The sequence below is a fragment of the Leucopleurus acutus genome (assembly GCF_964270905.1).
Source record: "Leucopleurus acutus genome assembly, chromosome: 4".
NCBI classification, from domain to species: Eukaryota; Metazoa; Chordata; class Mammalia; order Artiodactyla; family Delphinidae; genus Leucopleurus; species Leucopleurus acutus.
Genome location: NC_139146.1, coordinates 130,336,712 through 130,356,492, shown reverse-complemented (window position 1 = coordinate 130,356,492; position 19,781 = coordinate 130,336,712). Strand labels below are relative to the sequence as shown.

General features: G+C 39.6%; 1 protein-coding gene across 4 annotated transcripts in view; it reads right to left on the bottom strand.

Moving 5' to 3' along the window:
- The window catches only part of NR3C2 (nuclear receptor subfamily 3 group C member 2), a 378,103-nt gene that overhangs the window by 98,207 nt on the left and 260,115 nt on the right, over positions 1–19,781 (bottom strand). For all 4 annotated transcript variants that reach the window (XM_082838759.1, XM_082838760.1, XM_082838758.1 and 1 more), the window contains exon 4: positions 17,816–17,932. In XM_082838759.1, coding sequence (XP_082694885.1) covers positions 17,816–17,932 — 117 coding nt within the window. The remainder of the gene's footprint in view (positions 1–17,815; positions 17,933–19,781) is intronic.

Sequence of the window (19,781 nt, the reverse complement as noted above, 5' to 3'; positions counted from 1 at the left end):
GGCTGCAAAACTGTCTTTGTGTTTATGGCCATGAACACAGCATTGCTTATTTCCACTTCACTCAACAGGTCACTCGAACATGGATGGAGAGTTTCTGTCCATTTTGGTGAAGACAGGTTCTTCTCCCTTCTGAAATCAGCACTTCTCCCTGACTCTGACTTTCGGTTATATGTGGATTCGACTGATTTAGTTAATAATCTTTGGAATTTACTCCACTAAACCTCCTCAACCAAAACTTCATCTGAACCTACTCTTCTTGGGTTTCCCTCACTCCTTTGTTTTCTCTACTTTCCATTCCCTGTTATCCTTGTCTTTTTTTTTTTACACTTATTTTGGAGGCTGTTCCTCCAGTTTCGTTCCTCCAGTCCTTTTACTCTAGGTCAACTCATCCTAGCTTCTCTTGACTTTGAATTTAACGCACCACTACAAACTATCTGACCAGGGCTAGAACTCCCACCTTAACAGCAAAAACAGCTGTCCCCAAATGTTATCCCCCCAATGCTTGCAACAAAAATTGTGGTTAAATAAGCATAATCAAGAAAACACTTAAAAATTCTCATCAAGGAAAGAAGAGGCATGCAAAACTTTTTCTTATCATTTAAGAAGTTGCCAAATTATGCTATACAAGTCAATATGAGATCAAGACTTATGTTTCTTGGAAACTACACCTTCCTGGTGCAGGGTTGAAAAATAATACTTGTACTAGAACTTTCTTAAAATACCATCCTTGGAATCTTTGTTACGGTTATGGGATTGGTTTTAAAATGAAGCCCATTGTGACTTTAATAACTGTATAACCAAACTTAGAGTTTTTTGCTAAATTCAGCTTAGTAATGTATGAACAAGGTTTGACTTCTTATTCATTCATTCATTCATTTATTCCATAAGCATTTATTAAGCATCTATGTGCTAAGTGCTCTGGATATGAAGGCAAAAGGATAACTCTGTTCCTAAGAAATTCAAAGACTATTTGGCAAGAAATACTTATAAACAAGTAAGTACAATAAAATCTGTGAAATGCTACAATAGAGGCTTTGGAAGCACAGAGGAGGTACTAATGAACTTGACCTAAGGAAGTCATAAAAAAGCTTTAAAGGAGAAGAAGTCTTAATAAATTATATACATACAGAACACCTCAGAACTGTGTAAAAGACTGATCTGTGAAGGGTACAATTTATGTGGAGTTGGAGGTGATGAATTTTTTGAGGTTGGTCTGAAATGGGTAATAGGGATTTATTAGCATAGGGGAGGGATATGTAGGCCATTTAAAAACTGTGTGGACAAAGGCACAACCAGAAGGTTGTGAAGAAGTAACCAGAATGGATTTTCAAAAAGGAAGGGAAGTGTCAAGGAGTAAGGAGAGATGGGGATGAGGTAGGTAAGTATGTAGAGGGCCAAAATCAGGAAGGCACCAAAAATTCCAGAGTGGTAGGCATATATCCAGGAAAGACAAAAACTCTAATTCAAAAGGATACATGCACCCCAACGTTCGTATCACTACTATTTACAATAGCCAAGACATGGAAGCAACCTAAGTGTCTATCAACAGATGAATGGATAAAGATGTGGTATATATACACAATGGAACATTATTGTTATAAAAAGAATGAAATAATGCCATTTGCAGCAACATAGGTGGACCCACAGATTATCATACTCAGTGATAAGTATGTCAGACAGAGAAAGGCAAATATTATATGATATCACTTATATGTGGAATCTAACAAATAAGATAAACAAATGTATATGCAAAACAGAAACAGACTCACAGATACAGAAAACCAACTTCTGGTTACCAAAGGGAAAAGGGCAGAGGGAGGAATAAATCAGGAGTATAGGATTAACAGATACACACTACTATATATAAAATAGACAGCAAGGATTTACTGTATAGCACAGGGAACTATATTCAGTATCATATAATAACCTATAATGGGAAAGAATCTGAAAAAAAATGTATAACTGAATCACTGCGTTATACACCTGAAATTAACCCAATATTGTAAATCAACTATATTTCAATAAAAATAAAAAATTCCAGGGTTTTGTTGGACACAGATTATTACATAGGTGATGAGCAAAATAATGGTCTCCTGAAGATGTTCACCTCCTAATCCCCAGAACCTGTGAATGTGTTACCTTACAGGGCAGAAGGGACTCTGCAGGCTTAACTAAATTTAGGATTTTAAGATAAAGTAATTATCCTGAACTGTTCACGTGGTCCCAATATAATCACAAGGGTCCTTGTAAGTGAAAGATGGAGGCATGATAGGCAGAGAAGAGGATGTGACAACAGAAGCAAAGTTAGAATGCATTGAATCTGGCTTTGAAGATGGAAGGGGGCTAGGAGCCAAGGAATGCAGGCAGCCTCCAGAAGCTGGAAAGGGAAAGGAAATGAATTCTCTCCTTGAGCCTCCACCAAGGAATACTGCCTGCTTACACATTGATTTTAACTCAGTGAGATCCATGTTGGACTTCTGACATCCAGAAGTGTAAGATAATAAATGTGTGCTGTTTTAAGCTTGTGTTGCTTTGTTATAGCAGCAAGAGGAAACTCATACACATAGGTACATAGGCGCCTCCTTCTTAGCCTTCCTATGTCTGGTGCAAATGAGAGGCCTTTGCTGTGCCTGAAAAAGGGAGCCTTGTCACTCAAACCACCAAGGGGGACTTGGCAGGAACTGTCCCACAGCAGTGAACCAGAAGGAAGAGTCAGGGGTGGAGAAGTCGCTGACCATGCGGAGGGCACAGCTGGGCAGGTAGCAGGACCAGTCACATAGGATGATGTCCAGAAGTGGCTCAGAAGCCTACGAGGGGCTGGGGAGCAGGCAGAGGCAGAAAGGGGTGTGTGTGGGGTTGAGAGCAAACAAGCATTGTGTCCACGGCTTTAGGATGAGTCACAGGATCCCGTTTATTCTGAATTTCAAATAGCCCGAGGGGAGGCTTCAGATTTTGTTTTTTAAAGAAAATAAATCAAACACTTTGAGAAGGACTGACCCACTGGCTAAGAAAGCCTGTGTGGGAACGGGGCAGTTAGTGAGCCTTAGAGTAAATAAATCAAGTAAAGCTAGCTTCTTTAACTTCTATTTTGAATCTGTTTTCGACTCCAGAGTATTTTAGTAAAATCTTTTATATCATATTTAAAGCCTGATAAGAACTTTTCTTTAACCATAAAACAGCTGGAAAGCCAACAACAGTGTCACCACTAATATTATCTGAAAACGTTTAATGATGTGGCCCAAACCGACTCTACTGAGTAAAGATGGAGAAGTGGGTCAAGAGGTTTTACTGTGAAGAACAAACATTGTGCACCGAACAGACTCGCTTGAGGGCCTGGAAGACACCGGGCACACAGATGTTTCCTTCTAACTCACATAAGCGTGAGAGGAGACCACCATGGTGGGGCCTGGGAACTGTGAATGTGGGCGCGAGATGCAACCCCAGTTCCCTTCTCTCTGCTCCTGCCTGTCCCCAGAGGGTACAAATGTCTACACACGTCCAGGGTGTGTCCAGGGGGCACATGAGCAGAAGTGAGGTGACACTGAGGGTGGCATTTCTAAATGTGTTTCTTCTCTTGTAACAAATCACAAACCTCACCAAGGTCCCCTCTTTTCCCTCTCCATTTCCTTCTCAGGATTATTCCCACCTTCTCTCTCTTATCCTCCTCTTGTTTCCCCAATACAGAATGTCAGGGTCACTGTTTCAGGACCTGTCCTCTCTGGGGATAAGGAACCTACCTTCACCTTTGAGTTCTGAACACTCTGCCCCAGAGATGTGTAGCATTTAAATGTACAGCTTATTCAATATGCTTAAAGTCTTAGTGAGGCACAAAACTAGTACAGTCAGTGGACTAAAAGCTAACATGGCCCTTTATAAGGCTATGTTAGGGCTGGCAAGAAAAATGCAAATACATTAACTTAAAATATTTTTAGGGGACTTCACCTGGTGAAGAAATATTTACCAGATGGTGGTTACTGATTCACTTGAGAAAAATAAAAATAACATTAAATAGAGAGAAAAAAAAAAAAACTACAGGGCTTTTAAAAAAACCAATGAAAGGTTTTTCTTATCCTAAGAAAAATGCTGCCAATGTTATAGCAAGCCCTGGAACAGTGGTTCTCTGCTCTGAGGAAGTGATGTACAATGTCTAGAGTTTTATAAAATCAAGATGCTGCCATGCTCCATCCACATTTACAACATGAGAGTCTCTAGGTGCAGGGCATGGGTGAGTGTGTTTAAAACAAACACTTGAAGTGCTGAAGAGGGTGTGGAGAAAAGGGAACCCTCCTGCACTGTTGGTGGGAATGTAAATTGATACAGCCACTATGGAAAACAGTATGGAGGTTCCTCAAAAAATTAAACATAGAGTTGCCATATGATCCAGCAATCCCACTCCTGGACATATATCTGGACAAAACTCTAATTCAAAAAAATACATTTACCCCTATGTTCATGGCAGCACTATTTACAATAGCCAGGACATGGAAGCAACCTAAGTGTCCATCAACAGATGAGTGGATAAAGAAGATGTGGTGTGTGTATGTGCGTATACACACACACACACATATACATATACATACACATACACACACATACTTACATACAATGGAATATTACTCAGCCATAAAAAAGAATGAAATGCCATTTATAGCAACATGGATGGACCTACAGATTATCATACTAAGTGAAATAAGTCAGAAAAAGAAAGACAAATACCATATGATATCACTTATACGTGGAATCTAAAATATGGCACAATGGACATATATACACTACCAAATGTAGAATAGATAGCTAGTGGGAAGCAGCCGCATAGCACAGGGAGATCAGCTCGGTGCTCTGTGACCACCTAGAGGGGTGGGATAGGGAGGGTGGGAGGGAGGGAGGCACAAGAGGGAAGAGATATGGGGACATATGTATATGTATAACTGATTCACTTTGTTATAAAGCAGAAACTAACACACCACTGTAAAGCAATTATACTCCAATAAAGATGTTAGAAATAAATAAAAAGAAAAAATAAAATTTAAAAATATGGCACAAATGAACTTATCCATGAAACATAAACAGACTCACAGACATAGAGAACAGACTTGTGGTTGCCAAGGCAGGGTGGGGTGGGGTTGGGGAGGGATGGATTGGGAGCTTGGAATTAGCAGATGTAAACTATTATACATAGGATGGATAAACAAGGTCCTACTGTATAGCACAGGGGACTATATTCAACATCCTGTGATAAACCATAATGGAAAAGAATATGAAAAATAATGTATACATAACTGAATCACTTTGCTATATACCAGAAACTCACACAACACTGTAAATCAACTATACTTCAATGAAAAAAGTTTTTTAAATAAAAATGGAACAAAGACTTGACAGATGAGTTAGAGAGGCAGCAAGAACTGAGAACAATCGCCCCACTGGATTGCTGATCACACAGTCCTCCCCATTCCCATCATTCATCATTCTTACGTGGTGTAACCTTTAGAATTTGGCTTAAAATTTCTAATCTGACTCAACTTTACCTAAAAATATGAGTATTTACAGAATGGAAAAGTGTTTTTGCTCTATGGGATTTAAGTTTTTGCTTTAAAAAAATGTAGGGCTTCCCTGGTGGCGCAGTGGTTGAGAGTCCGCCTGCCGATGCAGGAGACACGGGTTCGTGCCCCGCTCTGGGAAGATCCCACATGCCGCGGAGCAGCTGAACCTGTATGTCCGGAGCCTGTGCTCCGCAGCGGGAGAGGCCACAACAGTGAGAGGCCCGCGTACCACACAAAACACACACACACACACACACACACACACACACACACACACACACACACACGTACGTAAAAACAGACCTAATTAACATATGCAAATGTTTCTAAGTAATTAACATGGAATGCCTGTCATTTATATGGCAAATGAAGATGTAACTGTCTGAATTTTCACTGGTGAATTAGTCTAATTTTAGGATGAAGAACAGCTTGATTTGAAGATTGATAGATTAAGAAAACTGTATGTTGAAAGAAATCTTCGATTATTTAAAAATTTTTTAAATTGTTCATAAAGGTGTCTCGCAGTTTCTCTGGTGATGCTGAAGTGAGTTCTGAAGAGTTTCCAGGGGAGACAGCAACGTGCTGGGGCAGGTCAGAAACTGAAGGGAGATGTCAGCAGGTCGGCTGCTAGCAAGTGGCCCCGCGAATCCCAGCCTGTCTTCACAGACATTTCTTAGTATCTGTTACCAGAGCTACAAGAGAGACAGACAAGGCATGCATTCTGAAGGGACCAACCAGAGCTGCCTCAGCCGTCCTCAGGCTAGAAACAATTTAAAAGTCTCTAAGGTGGCCAGAAAGCTTTAAAGTTGTATTCAATTTTTTGGTAAGAATAGGAAGGGCTGATTTTCATAGTCCGAGTTCAGAGTGCCAACATCAAATGAAGAATGCTGTTGACTGATGGATGCTGATGTCGGAATGGAGGTGGTCTGCAGGTAGGGATGAGCGTGGGTCTTCTGAAGGATTTCATGATGCAGAGCTGCTCCTTTCCAGACTATGTCCCAAGCAAGTGTCAGTACGTGCCATAGGACCATCTGATGGGATCAATGCACAGCGAACACAACCGGGATGAACACCCCCAAATATGGAGGGACGGAGTTGGAGAATGGCATCCTGACATGCCACCATCTTGTTGCGAGAGACACAAGTCAGGAAGTTGACACTGCTCTAAAGCAAGGAGAAAGCTCTAGGGATGTGTCCCACTGTCAACACCGAGGCTACACTTAAGTACATCGCTGTAAATTTCGAATGCTTATCTGGCCCATAATAAATGTCTTCTTTCTTAGAGATTAGCCCTTTGAAAACAAGGCCAGTGCCTGCCTTCTCCTGGCTACACTGGCAACATTGTGGGGAACACCTGGAATTTAGGAGGAGTGTGATGGATATTTGCTGAATGAAGAATCAATGGATGGATTCATCAGAGATGCACTTTTTAAATACTGTGATGATCCTCCCCTCTACAAACCAGATTAATCTTAATACAGAAAATAATTATACGGTAACAGTAACTGCTTAGTGTCATCACTGTTTAAACATATTTTACGTTATTATGCTCTCAAAACAAATACCGTACAAAACAAAACACTTGGAGGAATACAGAACAATTACATCTTGGAGTTTCTTGTTTTCATGACCTAACTCAGCAACTGGCTTTACATTGTTGTTGACGATCTACTTTTCAAAATAATGAAGCAGCACATTCAGAAGAAACCATTTTTACTGGCTCTGCTAGTTCAGCTTTGAAGAGCCTCTTCGTCAAAATGTAAATCATTATTTTTTAGTCAGCAAACGTCTTGACTCTTCTTCCATCTTCATTCCCCCGATTTATTACAGAGAACTTTCTTTCCTTTATTAATCACTGTAATGAGTATGCATTTTATAACTTGATAAATCAATAAAAATATTTTAAAAATCTGTTAGAATTGGGTTAGCTGTTAAAAGGTATGTTATCTGTCTCAGAAAAATCATCATCAATGATACTAAATATCATACTTATTTATTCCTGAAGATTGAAGGGCTGTTTTATTTTTTTTATTTGATTGGAATATAGATGATTTACAATGTTGTGTTAATCTCTACTGTACAGCAAAGTTATTCAGCTATACATATATATATACTTTCTTTTTCATTTTCTTTTCCATTATGGTTTATCACAGGATATGAAGGGCTGTTTTCTAATAGACAGTTGAATGGCTTTCTGTACCTTTCAGAGGTGAGAACAGAGACTTTACTGTTACATAAAGAGGTCCCTCCCCCCTTTTTATAATCACACTATTTTACTATGAAGCGGGGAGAAGAGGATATTTATCAGAGCGCCAACAAGCAGCAGATCACTAGTCTGTAGATTTTTCAAATGAAAGAAAAAAGACTAAGTGTATTCCTTAGTGTGCATACCTGTTAACTGAAAGTAAATGAAATCAATGATTATAACTGAGAAACCAGAGTCTGAGGTAGATGATACCTACAGAATAGGCAGGGACTTTATGTAGAGTGATGGATCAGCTCTTTCTAAGATGACTGAGTGCAGAAAACCTATGATGCTTGGTTTTAAGTGGTTTGTCCTTCCTTCCATACTATCTCCACATACCTCACCCCTACTCTTCCATGAGCCCAGAGTGCACCCGCAATCCTAGTGTCTGGCATTTAGGGAGCGAGAACGATTCAGGTTTAGAGAGGTGTTCTATAAGAGAATGTCCACCTTACACATTAACAGATGGTTTTAAAAAAACAATTAAGATTTGCTATTTTAATGCTTTTTGTGTTTTGTTCTGGTTTGTGTGTTTTCAAAGTAGCCATCTCAAAAACTCTTGAACTCCAAAATAGAGCCTTTGCAGTTCTGTTCTAAGAGGCATGGAAAGCTATTATTCTGTTTTGTCCATCAGCTTTTTAAAAATGGATACTTTTTTACTTCTAAATATACAGATAACTTAGAATGTGTGAATAAAAATCAGGCTGTTGGAAAAATTGCTATGATTTAAGAGATGCTCCACAATTAAGAGATGACTATAATGGCTACAAGTCTGTATTGCATCTACTACACTCTGATCACTATCTACACTTACAGCTCCCTTCCGAAAAATGGGGTCACAAAAGGCTTCTTGTCACAGGCTGTCATGCTTTGTACCACAGGGACCTATAATTGGCCATGCCAGCCCGAGTAAGATAGGGGCAGCAGAGGCAAAGTCAGCTGTTTGTCTATGTCTCAGCCCAATCAGAAGCTCTGTTCTGGATGGTGACCAACCAATTGGCCGGGACCTTCTTTGGGGAAGTTTGAATACAAGACACTCAGGGGACAATGATGACAGAGAGAGAGAAGGCAGTAAGTAGAAACAAGTGCAGTGGAAAAAAAAAAAAAGAAAGCAAGCAACAAGGTAGGGAGGAGAGAGCATGGAAGAAAGAAGCTGACAAAAAGAGAAAAAAATCAAAAAGTCCTAGAAATTAAAAACCTATTGTGTCTTAATGACATCCTGGTATTTCTCAAAGACAAAATGTGAAACTAGCAATATTTTTATAATACAACCCCATCATCTGCGGTAACCCAAAAGAGTATAACAACAATATAAAGCGCCACGAACAAAACGAAAACAAAACAAAATCCCCAAGATTTTACCAGAGAGTTAGAAAAAGAATCGTGTATTACAGAAAATATCGGTGAGTGTGTGGAACTGCAGGGCTGCTGTAGACCAGTCTAAAGAGACCTGTATATCTGAGACGCCTCTTAGGAAGGACAGCTCTGATTCATGCCTGTTGAGACAACAAATGCAAGATCTCAAAGGTGGAAATGTTAAGCTCCAGGCCCACTGGGCCCTTAAGTATGACTGGGATGATGACCTACCAGGACAGACTGCAAATGCAAAAGGAAATGGAAGCAAAAATGGCCATCTGTATACCCAGCAGAAGGTTTCCAGCATCCCTGGGTTTTGTATTTAAAAAGACCCAAGATAAGCAGCCTACTTGGGTAAGCTCACTGAGGCTCAAGTGCGCCTACGAATATGTATATTCTTGGGAGGGAAGAACGTTTGCATCCAATGCCTGTATTGCTTCTGTTCTAAGACGTTATCAGTCACGAAAGAAGACACCAATTCCCCCCCCCCCTTTTTCTTAGCTTTGATGTTTTTCTTTTTTTTTTAATTTTTATTTTATATTGGAATATAGTTGATTTACAATGTATTAGTTTCAGGTGTGCAGCAAAGTGATTTAGTTATACATAAATCTATTCTTTCTCAGATTCCAATTTAATTAGAGTTTTGAAGGAAACTAATACAAATTAAACGTACATATTGGTTGCAAATTATAATCACAACAGTCAAAAATCTGAAAAGAAAGAAATTCCTTAGCGTTGAAGAAATATAATAAATCTTGAAATGCTGCCTGCTTCGGGACTGACCCTAAACTCTCCTTCTGAAATTCTGCAAGGTAAAAATACCAGTTGTTTAATTCAAATTGTATTACTATGACAATGAATATGGCTTAACTTATAAATGAAGATTCAAAAACCATACTTTCACTGATTTATAGAAATGTGTTATTTTTCCCCTCCCCTTTCCTGCTCAGAAGTCCCACTTAAATTCTTATTGTCTACAAGCAAGGGGAATGGGAAGGGGGAAAAAAAAACCTAAGGAATGGTATTTCTTCATAAAACTCGGTACACTTGGGCTTTCTAAACTTCTACAGACTACTGCATATCATGCCTCAGGGGACCCTCAAAGATATAAAAATTGTTTTTCTTATTGGATTTCAGATATTAAACCTCCTCTCTCACTGGCATTGATCCTGTAATTTCTCTCCCCAGACCTGTGCTGCATGTGAATTTTACAGGTGCCGGACCATACAAGCTAGTTGGAGCAAGTTGCTGGCAGGTAAAGCCAATTTTCCTCAAGTAAAAAGATCTCTCTCTGGCCTCTCCATGTTGGTCATAGTTCTGTCATTCTTTTGTCTCTGGGTCTTTTGTTTTTCACTTAACTTCTCCATTTCAGTTTTTAAAGCACTTCCCAGCAGGAGACTTACTGATGTCTCTAGGTCTTCTTTTTTTCTTCTCTCTCCTTTTTTCTTCCTTCCTGTTTGGCTTTCTGTATATGTCTAATTCTTTACCTCTTCTGCCCAGTAGCACGACTAATCTTGTTCCCTTCTTTTCAGTTCAAAATTGTGAATGCTATTTTCTTTAAATTTGATTACAGAACATGTTCATTAGGATTGATAAACTAGGAAAGAGGGAAGAAAAACCTTATCCGTCACCTTCACAAACACAAACGTTTCTGGTATTCTCCCATTTCCTCCTAGTCTTCTGACTCATGCAAATCTTTTCCTATAGAGCTGTAATCATGGAATAAGGAACCTAAATCGTTTTGCATACTCATTTTTCTTTATTACTTTTGTGCAGAAAATATTCTATGTTGTTATGAATTTTCCTAGCCGTAATTTTATTGGCTGATTAATATTGCATTATGTGGATGAATTTTAATTTAAATATTTTTCTTTTTTTGGTTCCATTCTTATCAGGAATATAAGAGTATCCATTTCTTTGAATGGTTCCCAGCATTAATCTCCTGTCTCCCTACCTTTTTCACCTAGTTGCCTGCCTTCCAGTCTGCAAAAAAGCAACCATGTGAGTGAGGTCTGCGGTTGCGACTGCTTCCTGTGTCTGAAATTCTTTTCTCTTTTCATATGACACGTTCCATTCCAGGAGGAAAAGGTGGACCCGAGATGGCCACCCTGTAAAGGCTCACCTGAGTAAAAGTGATGGCTGGGATTAGGGAACACTGCAGATAGTCATGGAAGTCAACTGAAACTAGAGTTAGGACTATACTATGGTTTGTGAAATTTCCATTTTTAAAGCCACAGGAAGCAAGATTTGCATATTTTAGAGTCTTCATTAAAGGAACGTGAAAGTAGACTTTAGCATATCAGATGAAAAATGAATCAGGGGGGTGGCTTGGAAAAGAGGAAAGACAACTGTATTAGAATCTTTAGGTTGCATTTCTCAAGTTTCTGATGATAACATCTTGGCTTCCAAGTTCCTCATCTGTGAGTGGGAGGAGTGGGAAAGAAAAACCTCTAAGATCCTCTCTACATTCTATGGCCAGAGTACAGTCGAGCTAGAAACGCCCCAAAGGACTCATTCTTGATACGAGGTCCACATAGCCTTGACGCTGTGCTTTATATTTTAGGAGCAGCTCTAAAAGACACACATAGATCATCCTCTTCAGATCACTGGCAGTAAAACCAAAGTGATGAATTCCTTTGGAGGAGGCTATGCAAAGCAGTACATTCTCATGTAAATAAAACCATGCCTCTTTGAGATCTATTATTAGGGGCTATTGCAGAGTGGTGGGCCCAGCCTGGGGCCAAAGAACTGTTATTTTCCTTTTAATTTCTCTGTTGACATTCTCACATCTTCTGCTCTATTTTACTTTGCATGTGCCCTAAAGCTCAGCAGGATTTTAAAGAAAAGGGATGGCACCTGTAGGAAGAGGAAGGGAGTGGATCTAGAGAAAAGGGAAGAGGCACATTTTATGGCTTTGGTTTCTGATAAATATAAACCTACTCATTCTTCTTCCTTCCACTTTCTAAGGGAGAGACTAGTTTGGGGACATGGTTAGGATTACATGCTAACCAGCTGACAGGATAGGAAAAAAAATATTCTAAAGTATTCTGAATTCCTGATGTCTTTAGAAGGCAGATGACTAATTTTGCTCCCAGAGTCATGACCATTCACTAACAGAAAATGTCTTTCAAGTACAGGGTTGCATCTGCTGTATCCCCCAAGAAAGGTAACAGGAAAGAAGGGTGAAGAAAAAGAGACTGCAGACCTGCTTTGCTAGGAAAACAGGGGTGAGATTGGAACCTGCATGAAAAGGGTTTAATTTAAATCACATATTTCATTTAAAAAATTGCTTCACATTAAAAGGTTAAACTTCATGTTATCTCTTTTAATATAATAAAATTGCTTGCATTTCTTTTTGCCCAAATTGAAACGGAAAATGTGGCTTCAAAATAAATTATAAAAGAAAAATGGCAATGTATGTTACCACAGCTGGACACTTAGTAAAAGTGAATTACTTAATCCAGGAACCAGAAGTAGTTAAAGTATAACTTGAACCTAAAGAAAATGCTGCTTTTATAAATATTAATTTCTACTCTGCCCATTTTTTTTTAACATCTTTATTGGAGTATAATTGCTTTACAATGGTGTGTTACTTTCTGCTTTATAACAAAGTGAAGCAGTTATACATATACATATATCCCCGTATCTCTTCCCTCTTGTGTCTCCCTCCCTCCCACCCTCCCTATCCCACCCCTCTAGGTGGTCACAGACCACCGAGCTGATCTCCCTGTGCTATGCGACTGCTTCCCACTAGCTATCTATTTTACATTTGGTAGTATATATATCTCCACGCCACTCTCTCACTTTGTCACAGCTTACCCTTCCCTCTCCCCGTGTCCTCAAGTCCATTCTCTAGTACGTCTGCATGTTTATTCCTGTCCTGCCCCTAGGTTCTTCGTGACCATTTTTTTCCCCCTAGATTCCATATATATGTGTTAGCATACGGTATTTGTTTTTCTTTTTCTGGCTTACTTCACTCTGTATGACAGATTCTAGGTCAATCCACCTCACTACAAATAACTCAATTTCGTTTCTTTTTATGGCTGAATAATATTCCATTGTATATATGTGCCACATCTTCTTTATCCATTCATCTGTTGATAGACACTTAGGTTGCTTCCATGTCCTGGCTATTGTAAATAGTGCTGCAATGAACATTGTGGTACATGTTTCTTTTTGAATTATGGTTTTCTCAGGGTATATGCCCAGTAGTGGGATTGCTGGGTTGTATGGTAGTTCTATTTTTAGTTTTTTAAGGAACCTTCATACTGTTCCCCATAGTGGCTGTATCAATTTACATTCCCACCAACAATGCAAGAGGGTTCCCTTTTCTCCACACCCTCTCCAGCACTTACTGTTTGTAGATTTTTTGATGATGGCCATTCTGACCGGTGTGCCTACCTGCCCATTTTTGACTCAGTTTTCAATGACCTCAAGATTCAAGGTAAGCTTTTTCTCTAGTAAAATGTTTTACCGAAATCCATAAAACCTACGCTGCATACCTAGAAACCAGCAACAAAGCATGTGGATTCTGTATCATGTACTACTGTGCCAGGCCTCACTTACAGACCATCACAGACACAAGAAAGAAACCTGGTGCCACAGCTGCCATTAATAGATAATCTGAGCTATTTTTAAAATGTCAATCTATAAACAGTGGACCCGTTTCATACAGAAGAGTGATGCTGGGTGTGTGCTTTGGTGCCAGGAACAGAGATCTCAGTTCTGGCTCTGCCACTACCCGGCGCTGTGGCCTTGGGCCAGTTCTTTAACCTCTCTGGGCCTCCATGAACTCACGTTTAAAATGGACAGGTTAACAGTATGTATCATATGGTGTTATGTGATATTTAGAAGACACGACACATATATAGAGGGCTTAGCTGAATTCTCAGCATACAGAACCCTTAAAAATGCCAATTAATCATGCATTCACTCAACAAACAACTATTGAACACCTACTTTGTGCCAGGCACTGTTCTAGTTACTGGAGATAAAACAACAAACAAAAGAGACCAAAATTCCTCCCTGATGGAATGTATATTCCAGCAGAAAATATCTCACAGTTAAATAGCGCTTACAATTATTTACTCTTATTGCTAAACCAGTGGGTCTCAATGCCACCCAGGGCATACTTAGCAAAGTTTAGAAACATTTTTTTTTAATTTATTTAATTTATTTATTTTTGGCTGTGTTGGGTCTTCATTGCTGCGTGGGCTTTCTCTAGTTGCGGTGAGTGGGGGCTACTCTTTGGTGTGGTGTGTGGGCGTCTCATTGTGGTGGGTTCTCTTGTTGCGGAGCATGGGCTCTAGGTGTGTGGACTTCAGTAGTTGTGGCACATGGGCTCAGTAGTTGTGGCTCACGGGCTCTAGAGCACAGGCTCAGTATTGTGGTGCATGGGCTTAGTTGCTCCACAGCATGTGGGATCTTCCCAGCGCAGGGCTCGAACCTGTGTCCCCTGCAATGGCAGGAGGACTCTTAACCACTGTGCCACCAGGGAAGCCTAGAAACATTTTTGGTTGTCACACTGGGGGAAAAGGGACAGCTACTGACATCCAATAGGTAGAGACAAGGAATGCGGATAAACATCCTACAACACACAGGACGACCCCACAGCAAAGACTTATCTGGCCCCAAATGTCAACAGGGCAGAGGTTGAGAAACTCTGTTCTGAAGGTTATGTATGGACTCAACACAACCCTATGAGGTAGGAACTATAAGTATGGCTACTTCATTAGTATTTTATAGTAACTGATAGTAATGACATTTTATAAAGTGTGATCATACAGTATTTATAGTAATATTTACGTAGTATATGTAAATATATAAGATTTGTAAAGCTATACAGAAATTGCACAGAGATACTTTAAAATATACCTCAGCAGTGTGTGTGTTTAAATTCAGATGGTAGACTTTACAAAACTGATTCAGAGTTCATTTTATGACCAACGGCTGTACCACTGTGCCATTTAGATTTTAAATTATTCATCTGGCCCGATCCTCGCTCACATGCTTCAGAAGGTGCTCTTTTGTGCCACATCTGCGCTGATTTGGACGTTAGAACAAGGAAGCAGTGTGGCACATCAGAACCTTCAGACCCGGGGTCCAGAGATCCAGATCTAGCTCCAGCATCTCACTGGCTGTGGCATCTTAGGGCAAGCAGCTTAACTTTTCTGGGCAACTGAGGTTCACCGTCACCAACATGTGGGGCAATCGTGTCCCTCAGATCATGTGTGCAACTGCCATGGAATCTGCAGTGAGAGTTTCCACCACCCACCACACCACCAACGTGTACAGGTACTGACTTTTTTTCACTGTACCCTGACGCATTTACTGTTCTCCACAGCCTAGGAGGTAGGCGCAAGCTGAAGGAAACAGGGGCATGGAAAGGTGGTAACCTGCCTCTGAGGTTACAAGTTCAGGAAGTGGCAGAACAAGGGTTCTCACCCAGGCAGTGTGGCTCCAGAGCCCGCCCTCTGGACCAGCATGGGCTGCTCTGGCTGAGTTCAAGCCACCCAGGATGCTCTCATAGGAGCAGTGCCACATGGCCACAGCTCATCCACCTCTTGATTCCCAAGAGCTGCTCTGTTCTGCATGCAGCCACGTTCCTCCCTAGTCCTGACTAGTCAGGCAGTTGGTGCTTTCATCAAAGCAAAGAGTGAAATCTCTTTGTGTTTCTTTTTCGAATTACTTTCTTTCTTTTAAATAGGTAACTTGTGTACACAATACACGCATTGGTCCAATATGAAGTTCAAAGGCACAGAAGAATATACAGTGACAATTAATTTTCCTTCCTATCCTTGTCTCCCAGCTACCCAGTCCTTTCTACTGAGGCCACCACCATGACTAGTTTCTTGCATATCGTTCCAGAAATGCTCTATACAATATATATTCTTTTCTGAAAGCAGATATACAACTTGTAGGATACGAAACATACTATTTTGCAACCTGATTTTTTTCACTAAACAATATTTTGGAAATCAGTCCGTATAGAGCCCCCTTTACTCTTATTAGTGTCTGAGAGTATTCTATAATTTATTTCATCAGTTCTGAACAGATAAATATTTAATGTGTCTGATATATAACAAGGCTACAATGAACATCTTATGCATATATCATTTCTTACATTGCCAGAATATACTTAGGATAAATTCTTAAAAGTGGAATGGGTGAGTCAAAGGCCTTGTGCCTTTTAACATTTTATTGAAATAGCTGAACTGCTCTCCATAGAGGTTATATCAATTTCTACTTCCACCTAAAATGCAGGAGATCAACACTGGGTTTTACTTTTATTTCTATACTCATCAAACAATATATCATAAAAATGTTTTATCTTTGCCATTTGCAAGAAATTGTATCTCATATTTTAAATGTGCATTTCTCTTATTAGGATTAGATTGAGACTCTTTTCATGTGTTTCAAGAACCAATTGTATTTCTTTTATTATTCTTTTCCCTATATTTTGTTCACATTCCTATTCTTTTCATTCTCATTTTTCTAATGAGTTGGTTTCTTTGTCTTATGGAATGAGACAAGCACAAGAAATAAACCCTTTGTCTATAAGCTGCAAGTATTTTCCCCCAGTTTTTTATTATTTGCCTTTGCAGTAATATGTGATTTGTAAGTAGTATTGATTTCCTCCATTCTTTTCTCTTATAGCTTCTGGGTTTATTTAATACTCAAAAAGTATGAAATACTCCTCTTGCAGAATATAAAAATATCCATGTTTTCCTTTAGTACTTCTGTGATAGCAGAATTTATTTTGGAGGATCATAGGAGTTTGGATTCAACTTTCTTGTTTTCCAGATGGCTTCGCAGTTGCCACAATAATTTCTATCGAATAACCTATCCTTTCCCCACTGATTTGAAATGCCAACTTTATTATATACAAAATTCTCATATTATTTGAATCTATTTCTTGACTTTCTGTTGATCGGACCCTCCATAAACAAACACACAGACCATTTTAACTACCGTAGCTGTGTCATATGCTTTACTGTGTGGCAGAGCTAGTTGTCCTTATTATTGATCTTTTCCAGAATTTTGCTGGCTGTTCTTTAGGAACTTAGAATCACCAAGTGGTATTTCTGTTGGGCTTGTGTTCTATTCATAAAATAACTTAGAGAAAACTGATACCTTCAAGACGTTAAATCTCCCCACCCAGGGACGTTGTATACTTTTGTGTTTGGTTCAAGTCTTTACCTGCCCCACTCTTTTGGTGAGCTCCTGTAACATTTTTAAAGTTTTGTTTTTTGGGTTTTTTTTTGCTTTTTCATATAGGTCTTCCTTTATTACATTTACTCCTAGAGTCAGGAATATATTCCTATCTCGTTAATGTTATCACTTATAGGTCTTATTTCTAAACAGACACAGTAATAAAAACTGTTAGCTATAGTTCTATGTAAAATATCATTCATTTTTGTTTTGGTTATGCACCCAGTTCTTGAAACCTTAGCAAACTCAAGAGGACCACAGCCACATAGCAGACTTGTTTTCAACTCCTTCTTCTAAGAAATATTTTTCTCCTGAAATGTTTTAGCATAAATGTAGAACTTACTAGATTTTTAGAAATCTTTGCTTCCTGTTAGCTTCATCTTCAGTTTTGGGAGTATAGAGCCTAGTGGTGTTATATCCATCTTAACAACTCTTACTGAACTAAAACTACAAAACTTACCTCCTAAATTCATTCCAGCTTGAAGACACTTCTGAAGTCTGCAGGCAGGACAATTCTTCCGTCGAATCTTATCAATTATGCAATCATTTCTTCCAGCACATAAATAGTTGTGTTGCCCTGAATAAAATAATAAAGAACAGTTGTTACAATAAAGACTATTATATTAATATAAAGTACTAATATGTACAATCAGGTAATGAAACATCCTCTTTCCTGCCTTGAAATCTCTTCTTCAAAAAAGTAGAAGGGAAACATGATTTGTGAATAATATAGGCACAGAAATGGTCAGTTTAACACAGCTGAGACTTTAGGTTACAGATGATAAGCTTAATGTTTATTTCTAATAGGTTCCCATAGAAGTAAAGCTGCACTCCTCACTGTTTGAATTTCTTGGCATGCACCCTTTCAGGAGATGGTGCACATTTCATTCAGCCATCACCCAGCACCAACCTAAACAAAGGCCCCGCTGCAGGGTGTTTTTTTCTTTTTAATTTTATTGAAGTAGAGTTGATTTGCAATGTTGTGTTCATTTCAGTTGTATGGCAAAGTGATTCAGTTATACATACATATACATTCCTTTTCATATTCTTTTCCATTATGGTTTATCCCAGGATATTAAATATAGTTCCCTGTGCTGTACAGTAGGACCTTGTTGTTTATCCAACCTATATATAATAGTTTACATCTGCTAACCCCAAACTCCCAACTGCTGTAGCTGTTTAAGCTCCTCTGCCTATCCACATTTACACGTCATTTCAACTGGAAGATTTGCAAAGTATACAACTAGAAATGTAGAATGATTTCATTTTGCATGCCAAACTGGCACCAAAATAATTCAGATGCGGAATATGCTTGGGGAGCGGCCTCTACCGGCAAAATGCAAAGCTGTACCCTAGCTCTATTATTCATTTATGTATTCCAATAAATATAAAGTATCTACTGAACCTCCACTAGGGATCAGGCAGTATTAGACACACTGCGGAAACAGCAGTGAATAAGACAGACAAAAGTTCCTGTTCTCGTGACCCTACCACGAGGGGGAGACAGTCAACAGACAAGGCAAGTAGGTAAAATGTACAAGTGCTGGACAGTAATAGATGCTCGGGAGAAAAATGAAGGGAAGGGCACAGGACATGGTGGGGGTGAGGAGGGTGTTGATATTTTAGAAAGAATGCAGGGGAAGCCTCGCTGGAAGGCGACTTTAAAATAAAGCTCTGAAGAAAAGGAAGGCGCTAACTATGTTGACATCTTGGGGAGAAAACAGAGTAGAGCAGAGGGAAAAGCAAATGAGGGAGGGCAGGGGTGGGGAGGAAACCTGGCATGTTTAGGGAACAGCCAAGGATGAAAGAGGGAAAGAATGAGTGAACAGTAAGAGGAGACGAGGAAAAAGGGCCAGTGTGACTCAGATCATGTAAGGCCTTATAGATCATGTTCAAGACTTGGAGTAGATGGGAAACCATGGGACTAGAGGGCTTCTAGCTGAAAAGCCACTTGATGTGATTTAAGTTTCACAGGATGGCTCTGGCCGCTGTATAGAAAACCGACTGCAGTGGACCGAGGACAGAAGCAGGGGGACTGGGGTAGCAGGCTGTCCCTATAATCCAGGGGAAGATGATGGTGGGTTGGTGATGAAAAGTGGTCAGGTTCTAGAGGCATTCTGAAGGTAGAGCTGCTAGAATTTGCTGACAGATCTGAGAAAAAGGGGAGCGAAAGAGGCATTAAGATTCTTGGGTAGAACAATTAGAAAAATGGAACTGCCGTAAATTAAAATGAGGAAGACAGTAGGAGCACACGGCTTACGGGGAATTACCCTGGCTCAGTATCGGACATGCTAACTTTGAGACACTTGAGGTGTATCTAAATGGAAGTGCCTGCGGGTTGGTTAGCCACACAGGTCTGGAGTTCGGGAGAGGTCTGTGCTGGAGATGTAATCAGCTTGTGGTCATTATTTTAAGCCGTGAGACTG